Consider the following 9,284-nt stretch of genomic DNA (forward strand, 5'->3'; position numbering starts at 1 on the left):
ATCAAGCTCTTTTGAGGAACGGATATGCAATTTATTTATACGAATGTTGATAAATTCGATATAAAAATTCCAAAAAATGAAAGAAGAAATATTATTCAAATAGACCGCGCACACGTAAACGTTTCCCTGTTCTGCTATTGCGTGCAACTTAATGAAAATTGAAAACAATGCAGTTCGAAAAAAGTGTTCGATGTGATCAACTCGGTTTATGATCAGATAGAGCTCGAGGTTCGAAGTACCCACAGTGTGCACAATGTTCTCGGATTGCAGTCGTCTTCCACCTCCATTCGTTGTTCCGTCGCTTCGTGTCAACTTATGTAATGCGACTCCAGTGATCCACGAGCTTACGGGTAACGCAGCCAATAACAAAGTAAAAAAATCCGGCATGACAGCCTTGCATACGTAATTATGTTATTCGATATTATTATACCTTATATATTCATTTTTTTTTATAAATCTTTTCCATCCTATTTTTCTTTTTGTACATTTATTTAAATAATAATAAGAATTAAGTTACAAGTTGTACAAACATTTCAAAAAGTTAAACTCTGTACAATAAAAAAAAAAAAAAAAAATTTCGAAAGAACTTTCACTGTAACTTGTACTTATATCACATTTTATTGTCTTTTTTATTTCGTTTTTTTCTCAATTATTTTTTTTTCTCTTTCCTTGTTTCTTTTATCTTTTTTTTGTCTTCAATGATCATATATTTAACAAAAGTATCGGGATTTCGTAGTATTTCTACATATAGGTTTTTCAAATAATGAAAAAGCAACATGAAGAATAACTTCGTTTATTACAATCGATATAATAATATTTTAAGATTCGGAAATTTCAAGGATTATCGAGAATTTTTCATCAATCCTTCGAACATTCCTTATTACAATCTGGTAAAGATTATAAAGAGTGCTGGTAGAACGGCACAGCCACGATACTGCGATAATCTAATACGACGAGTGAATGTCTTATGAGTGAAACATTCCTTTCAAAGAAATACTCGTCTCTGTTCTGTTTATGAGAATTTCGCGCTCGCAATATGAACCAATGATATGTACTATATACGTATTCTGCTTCTATTTTCCACCCACCTATTAAAAATGTGGCAAAGAGGGAGGAGAGTAAAGATATAGCGTATGAATGTACAATAAAGAATCGAATGTTTGCATATGCGCGTGCGCGTAGTAAAAATGTTCAAGGTAGAAAGACAAAGAGAGAGAAAGGAGTGAAGGCAGATAGTCACGATAAGGATGCGCACGCGTACACGCGTTACTGTCGCACAGCAACGAGAAAGATAATTATTTGTGATCAAAAACGTTAGATCACTTTATCTTTCTTTATATCGAACGTATTCTTTTTCGAAGAAAATATCTATCATCGGCTTTCAATTTTTCACGTAATTTAAACGTAAATTATTGATGCGATAATACTCTCGTTTGTCTATAAGCAGAACAATCGGATTCACTTATTCGTTCCATTTATATTTTATCCAATTGTTCGTTTATTCATGTTGTTTTATTGTTTTTGGACATATTGTGAGAGGCCCAATTTAATGAAGTTTTCCACGAATTGCAAAGAGCTTCATCAAATTTACTCCTAAAATGCTTTTGTGCCTCACTTTCGGACATCTCGAGTACCTAATTTCAAAAAAATTGATTTAATTTTTTTTTTGTCATTCAAAAGAAGGGAAAAGATTAGAAAGAAAAATGATATCATACCAAAGTATCTCTTAAGTAATTAAGATCTTTTTCCGATGATAATTCAGGTAATCCCGTTGATATCATCATAGCAAACAAGGACAATATTAGTCCTCCATGTTGCCGTAGAACGAGAAAAGCTTGTTCACAATGACTCTGAAATCGTTGAAATTCAACTGCTTGACCTTTTTTTGTTTGACCCTTGTTTATTACATGCACGAAATCATTGGTTAACACAAAAGGTACACGTTCACGTCTGAATCCAAATTTCTCTTTAAAATGTCCAAGTATATGACCAAAATCAACATGAAATAATTGCCCGGTTTTCTTCACCATTATATTATCCGAATGTCTATCGGCAATTCCAAGAACATACGTAGCCACACAATAACCCGCGCAACTCAAAGTAAATTCCTCGATAGCTCTATTCAATGCTGCTTCGGTATGATTATGATCTTTTAGCCAAGCAAGCAAAGATCCTCGTCTATAGAAATATAATGATGATGATGATAATAATAATAATAATAATAATAATAACAATAACAATAACAATAATAATAATAATAATGATAATAACAATAATAATAATAATAACAATAACAATAATAATAGTAATGGTAATGGTAATGATGATGATGATGATGATGATGATGATGATAATAACAATAACAATAACAACAATAATAATAATAATAATATAATGTAGAAAACATTTTCAAATTGTGTGGTAAAGATGGAATTTTCTATTTAAATATACCTAAAAGCAGCTGTTGCCGAAAAAGTTCCCTTTTCCTTTTGGATATTTGCAATTGTTTCCGCATTTAAAACCACTTCGATCATACCGACTCTATTTTCCGTTGATATGCAACCATAAGGATTCATACGTAAATCCAAACCCTCTCTTTTCCAAAGTTTATCCATGATTCGTAGCATTTGTAGTGTAAGCATATCTTGTCTCAAATCATCTCCATGTTTGAGTATCAAGTAAATATCGTCACCGAATGGATCGGCATTTTCAAAAACTAGCCAAAGTGGTCGCATTTTACTATCCATTACTCTACATTTTTCAATTCTGTAAATTATTAATTTTCGTTTCACACAAATTCACAAATTTCTCATAACAATTATACGTTTAACGTAGAAGCTTACTTAATGCGTTTCCATCGGAAACTCGGATCCAATGGATTTAAAACGTTCGATAGGGCATCTTGACAATGGGGTTCTTGAATAAATTCTTGAAATCCTTGTAACGCAGCTTTCCGGTCTTTTCTCTGTTTTATTTGTTCGGAAGCACTTTTCAATTTACCCAAACATTCCATTTGTTTAAATAGTGACCGCATATGCTGCTGACTTCCCCTACAATACGCTTCTAATATTAAACCGAAGCGAACAGATACAGCACCCACTTGCATCTCTGATCTAACAAAAAAAAAAAATAAAAAAAAAAATAGAACATTCATAAAAGATAAATATAGAAAATAGAAAAGGAGTAAATAGCTTTTCTCTTTCATTGAACTCAATAAAAAGATATACGAAAGAAAAGGAAAATATATATGAAATGCAATAGACGAAATTACACCAACCTAAGATGCCAAAATAAAAAATGACCGATTCTTCGATTGTTAAGCGCGCGTCTCAGTAGAAACTCCGTCAAATCGCAGGATAAATAATTTTCATGTTTTAACGCTTGTACCAATTGCAATAGATAAAGGCTCAAATCCTCGTCACTGACATCCATTAAACAACGTACAGCAAAACTTCGAACATTTTGATCAGCATAAGCATAATCCAATAATTCAAGTGCCTTTTCGACGGATAATTTGGGCCACTGTTGCACCAGCGCCGTAGCTTCAGCTACTTCCCTGTATACGTCGAGAATCGGAAAGTAGATTTAAACGTTCTCTTTTTCTATGAAAATGGACGATGTTAAAATAACTCCTATCGTTTGGTATTTCGAATATTTAGATTTTCACCTATGATCATTCCATTCCACGCAGTGCAACAACTTGGCCAAGAGCGTGGGAATTTCAAGGAGACAATGATGCCTTAACGTCCACATTATCTTTCGTTCTTGTTCGTGAAGCTCGTGTAATGGATCTCTGTCCGCTAATAATCGAAGTTGTTCAAGTTGCTGCTTACCAACATCAGATTCTTGATTAGGTTCTTCTTGAATCGAACGTTCGGTAGATGATTCTCGCAACTTTCTCGCGTATTCCACCATTTTCTCCGGAGTAGGATAAAGAACCGACTTCTCTTTCCCATAACTAATAAGAACGTGTAAACGATATAAAAACGATAAGCAATAATATGAAATTAATTATTAAAAAAATATACGTATTATAATATCGAAAAATGATGGAAGAGAAGGGGATAAAAGGGAAATAATTTTTTAATATTTTCGGGGAAAGAAGAGAAAAAAAAGAAGAGGAAGAAGAAGAAGAAGCGAAATGAAAGAAAAAACTAAACTTACTTTGGAAATGTTAACATTAAAGCAGCCGCTCTATCTATATGAGGATTTGACACTACCGTTCCCAGAGGATGCAAAAGATCATCATTTTGCATATCCTCGGCATATGTCCACGTATATAACGTCATCGCTCCCGTTTTTAATTGTGATTTAAAGTCATATATAGTCGTGTTAGCCCAACACAACGGATTTATAAAAAATTCTTGTTTGGTATCTTTAACTAATCTACGACTTTTCAATCCTTTCGCAGTCTTACTAATTTCATATAAAACAAAACACAGCCTAGCCATTCGGGGTATATCTCGTACTTTTATATCAAACTTTAAAGTTTCTTCCCATTCGCAACTACCGTCAGAATTGACGACAGTCTCTTTAGTCTTCTGACTTTCGCACAAAGATTTTCCACCATGAAAAAGACCGGCTTGGAGACCAATCTGTAGATGTAAAATTCAACGGAGAAATCAAGATTAATTCTTTTCAAAAAGATATGATAAAAACGAGAAGTTTATACCTCAACGGTGCGATGAGCCGCATCGCAGTTTAATCGTGATATCGCATTGACAGTGAAAACAAACGGTTCTTCTATTTTCCAAGCAGACACATGTTTACCCTTTTTGCGTAAGGTTAGCGTGGAAAAGGATGGTCTTGTACGTTGCAAAGTATCTGCCTCTATATTTTCCGAAGTATTTTCTTGATCAACAGAGACGCTATCTCTGCTTAGAGTGACCAATGTAGGAGTAATATCTTTTGCTACACAATCTTGAATATAACTAAACTGTATTAAAGGATAATCTCCTATTAAATATTCCTCCTGGCCGCAAACCTTCAGAGTAAAATCATTTGGATGTCCTTTGGACATTAAAGTGTTTGCTCGTTTATTTAATATAGATACCAATAATTGATATGGCGTCGTACTATGCGATATTTGAAATGTGAAGGCTGTCTGAAATAAATTATAATCATACGCAAATTATGAATATGTCTATTTAAGATGATAAAATAACTTTTATTTCTTTTTTGAAAATTTTATTCTTTTAACGATTTTCTTCGATTTCTTACTTTTTGGCGGGAATTCGCTAACAGAACAGGAAATACGCGAAGGGAGAGGGGGATGACGATAAGTGGAAATACCGGGAGAAGGGGAGAAAGATAAAATAGAAAGGGAAGCCATAAAATATATATGTCTACACTTTTCATATATTGTAACTGTAATTCAAAGAAATAAGTAGAAGATAAGTATACGATATATATCTGTTGATTTTTAAACAAAGTTCATAACGATTCGTCTTTAAATTTGAACGCACATAATAAAAGTTAACCTTAAAATATGTCTACACAAGATTCGATAAATGTGGAAGAATATGTCGAAGAATACACGGACATATGTAACGATCGTTCCTATAAACTATTACAAGTTGAATACGAAAAATGTAAACAAGAAATTCATAATTTAAAACGAAGACTCGAATTAAACGAAGTTATGTTACGGGAAGCTCAAGAAGCAAATGAATTACTTGAACGTTCCCTTGAGGGACGAATCTTGGAAAAAGAGCAAATTATTTTCAAAGACAAAGAAAAGTAAATTTACAAAATTTTTATAAATAATATTGTTTGTTAACCTTTCTCCTATTTTTTGCTTTTTATTTTTTCCTTTTAGATATCGTATTCTTACAAAAGATTATGAAAATATAATTTCAAATTTAGAAAAAAAATTAACACAACAGGCACAACAAATTGAAGAATTACGACAAAATGCTAATCAATGTATAAAAACTGAATGCAATACTATCAAAGATCAATCTACAAATCTTTCTCTTGAAACAGATAATATTTCCTTAAAAAATCATGTTGACGAACTTTTATCTATACTGCGAGAAGAGAAAGGAAAAAATGAACATGCAGAAAAAATGATCGAGGAATTAAAAACTCGATGCGATAATTATGAATACTATACTCAAGTGAGTATAAAAAATTGATATATTTGTTAAAAAAAATTTATGATTTTAAATTTAAATTTATTGATTTATCAGAATATTAGAAATAAAATATAAATAAATATAAAATATTATTTCTATTGAATAGAATATCAAAGAGGAATTACACGAAAAAGATCAAACTTTAGAAGAAATTCGCGCAGAGCTTATTCTAAAACGTGCAGAGGTGGCATCGTTACAAATAGATGCTACATGTGAATCACGTAAAGGCGAGTATTAATAAAATTTAATTATTTTCATTTAAGATTTTTAAAATTTTTTTTATACAGGTAATTCACTCTTTGCTGAAGTAGAAGATCGTCGGCAGAACATAATGAGTAAAATGAATGTATTGCGTGAGAAATATATAGAATTAAAACGCATATATAAATCGCAAACTGCAGAACTTAAAATGTTAAAAGCAGAACGTGTTGCAACGTTTAGAAAATGGGAAAATGATACAAATCATATATCAACAGAGAATGAGGAGTTAATTCAAAAATATAAAAATAGAATATCGGATCTCGAAAGTAAATTGAAATGTGAAATTAAGAAGAATGATTCAAGACAATTAGATCGTAGCGACACATCTTTTGGGTATAAAATGAATTATATAAATATATATTAATAAAATTCTAGCATTAATTAATATCCTTTTGTCTCTCTATTTTATCTTGTTTCTCTATTTTACATTTTTCCTTACACTTTTTTTTTTCTACTTTAAAAATTAAAGCTACTTTCAATCACTTTTGGATACCAAAAAAAAAGAAACGGATGAACTACGTACAAAAGTAGAAGATTTTTATACAAAATTTTTGATACAAGAAGAAACAAAATTGACTATTACGAAACAATTAAATTATTGGCGTTCCAAAGCTTTGTCTCTGGAGGTAATTATTCTTATTTTTGATAATTTTATTTCTTCATCTTTATTTTTAAAAAAAATGGTATATAATTTTTTTTTATATATTTTAAAAGGCTCAAATGTGCGCTGCACAAACAGAATTAAAAATGGATCTTGTGAATCATGGAGAGCACAAAATCTTGGAAGACTTCATTGATGTCACGCAAAAAAGTAATAGCGATAGTACAGAAATTAATGAAAAACAATCCACTGATAGACAAGGATTACAAAACTCTGCTCAATCACTTCCATTAAATAATTCTGTTAAAATCAAACATACTTCCTGTTCGATTAAAAATTTAGAAGATTATGAAAATCATAATGAACAAACTGATAAAGAAAATTCTAAACAAAATAATTGTGTAAAATTTAAAATTCTTAAGTCTAAAAAGTCATGCAAGTTTGAAGATAATCAAAATGCTAATAATAATACAAATAAAATTTTTAATAAACTTTTACACTCCATGGAGAATATAGCGATTGAGGAAAGTAAGAACTTATCAAATATCGACAATGAAAAATATCCTATAGTTCACATATCTAATTAAATCCAATGATTAAAAAAAACATTTGCTATATGATATTGTATTCATCCAATGTAAAGCAATGTTTTTTAATTTTTATATATAATGTGATAATTAAAAAAATAATAAATTGATAATAAAAAAAATAATAAAATTCAATTGTTCTCTTACCTCTGTATTTTCAAATTTAGTAACAAGAACGATATTTCCATCTTTTAATCGACATTCGATATTTTTTGGTATTGTGGCAGTTGGTGCTAATCGCGTAGGAAATTGATAACGTACTTTTTCCATCCAAGATTTTTTTTGTCTTGCCATTGCAACTTCATCTCCTAAAACTCTCATTTTCCACCTAAAGTCATTTACTTCAGAATTTCTTAATGCTGTAAACTCGTGTAATCCTTTGCCAATGAGAACACCAATTCGAGAATCTAAATTTCTATCACTTTTAACACCTTCACGCTCTATAACTTTAAGCACAGAACAAAATGGTTTAATATCGCACAAACGTCTAGTTTCATCTCGTAATTCTTCCGCTTCTGCATTCGAATTAATACATGAAAATACATAGGACGGAGCATCTTTTAATGTACCGTGAAGAGGATATTTGCTGGCTTCATCCCAGAGATCCTTTAGAAGAATTTATATCGGTATTAATACATTTTTATATTTATTTTTTTTTGTACATATATATATGTAATACATATATATATATATATATAAAAATTACATTTTTATATATTTTTTTAACCTACCTCTTTAATTTCGGCCAAAGTAATATTGCGATTAGTTTCCAAGGGTATAACGACCCCATTTGGCATTAAACAAGTAAGTTCAACAACTTCCGTGGGTGATTTCGCCCAAAAATTGTAAGTATACGCACTTGGTATGTGAACCATTGTGTTAAATGTTTTCGATAATATATAGAAAAATTTAATAAAATACAAAGGATAATAGTTTAAATTAATCGAAGAAAAACACACGAAATGTATCGTATAGGTCGCATCGTGACCGAAAGTATCCTTTCTCTTTTAAACAATATGACTTCATTGAATCATTTGATAAGAAGTTGTATGATAAATAAAACGATCATACGATCAACACATTATCTTTCTTCTATGAACTTTTTTCTTCATTCTTATATCCATACATATAATTGTAAATTTTTTTCAGATCTGAATTTTGCAAGATTCTAAATTCAGATTAATTGATGAACTTGCTCGATTATTTAATTATTATCGGTTGAATTCGTAACATTTTGTATCATATCTATTATGTACTTTAATATATAAAAAAATTTTACTTTGTTCGATTTGAATCACACAAGTGAAATTCATATAATCGCTTCTTTTTATATGTGATAACACTACTCGTCAGCCATTATTTTTATAAATGCATTCTACCCACCTACTTACACGTACATTTATGTACATATGTGTATATCAAAGCAAAATTAGTCTGTTTTTCTATTGGATCTTATTTCAATCGAATTTTATATATATAAAATTATATATATGTATGTATATACGTACGTATATAGATAAATAATTTTTTAATTTCTCATATTAACAATATCTCATAATTTATTTTTTAATATATATTTAATTTAATAAACTTGTATAATGATGTAATATTTGTAATCCAAAATATTGATCATCGTTTAATTTCATTATGCAAAATAAAAATATAAATATAATAATAATAATAATAATAATAATAATA

At 30.1% G+C, this 9,284-nt stretch overlaps 2 protein-coding genes across 3 annotated transcripts; one reads left to right on the forward strand and one right to left on the reverse strand.

The window, feature by feature from the left end:
- The first annotated feature begins 161 nt into the window (after positions 1-161).
- Positions 162-7,716, forward strand: LOC107995372 (protein Spindly). 2 transcript variants are annotated; one of them, XM_017052844.3, is made up of 7 exons: positions 162-350; positions 5,245-5,739; positions 5,819-6,119; positions 6,244-6,364; positions 6,425-6,731; positions 6,868-7,024; positions 7,113-7,716. In XM_017052844.3, the coding sequence occupies exons 2-7, from the start codon at positions 5,489-5,491 to the stop codon at positions 7,584-7,586; spliced, it is 1,611 nt and encodes a 536-aa protein (XP_016908333.1). In that variant the 5' UTR covers positions 162-350; positions 5,245-5,488; the 3' UTR covers positions 7,587-7,716. The 2 variants fall into 2 exon arrangements, with proteins under 2 accessions (XP_016908333.1, XP_061938571.1); XM_062082587.1 differs by having other exon boundaries at positions 263-402.
- Positions 778-9,272, reverse strand: LOC107995362 (phosphatidylinositol 4,5-bisphosphate 3-kinase catalytic subunit delta isoform). The gene is made up of 10 exons (XM_017052835.3): positions 8,318-9,272; positions 7,734-8,192; positions 4,673-5,104; positions 4,165-4,595; positions 3,668-3,958; positions 3,278-3,556; positions 2,844-3,113; positions 2,452-2,766; positions 1,716-2,178; positions 778-1,634 (listed from the first exon to the last, which is right to left on the reverse strand). The coding sequence occupies exons 1-10, from the start codon at positions 8,459-8,461 to the stop codon at positions 1,503-1,505; spliced, it is 3,216 nt and encodes a 1,071-aa protein (XP_016908324.1). The 5' UTR covers positions 8,462-9,272; the 3' UTR covers positions 778-1,502.
- Positions 9,273-9,284: the final 12 nt, after the last annotated feature.

The sequence above is a fragment of the Apis cerana genome, linkage group LG11 (assembly GCF_029169275.1).
Source record: "Apis cerana isolate GH-2021 linkage group LG11, AcerK_1.0, whole genome shotgun sequence".
NCBI classification, from domain to species: Eukaryota; Metazoa; Arthropoda; class Insecta; order Hymenoptera; family Apidae; genus Apis; species Apis cerana.

Bases quoted from the DNA above. Each gene is read 5' to 3' on its own strand.
- LOC107995372 (XM_017052844.3), top strand. From the start codon at position 5,489: ATGTCTACACAAGATTCGATAAATGTGGAAGAATATGTCGAAGAATAC. The intron at 6,365-6,424 runs GCGAGTATTAAT...TTTTTTATACAG, and splicing joins TACATGTGAATCACGTAAAG to GTAATTCACTCTTTGCTGAA. The intron at 7,025-7,112 runs GTAATTATTCTT...ATATTTTAAAAG, and splicing joins CCAAAGCTTTGTCTCTGGAG to GCTCAAATGTGCGCTGCACA.
- LOC107995362 (XM_017052835.3), bottom strand. From the start codon at position 8,461: ATGGTTCACATACCAAGTGCGTATACTTACAATTTTTGGGCGAAATCA. The intron at 4,596-4,672 runs GTATAAACTTCT...TTACATCTACAG, and splicing joins CGGCTCATCGCACCGTTGAG to ATTGGTCTCCAAGCCGGTCT. The intron at 2,179-2,451 runs GTATATTTAAAT...ATATTTCTATAG, and splicing joins TCGGCAACAGCTGCTTTTAG to ACGAGGATCTTTGCTTGCTT.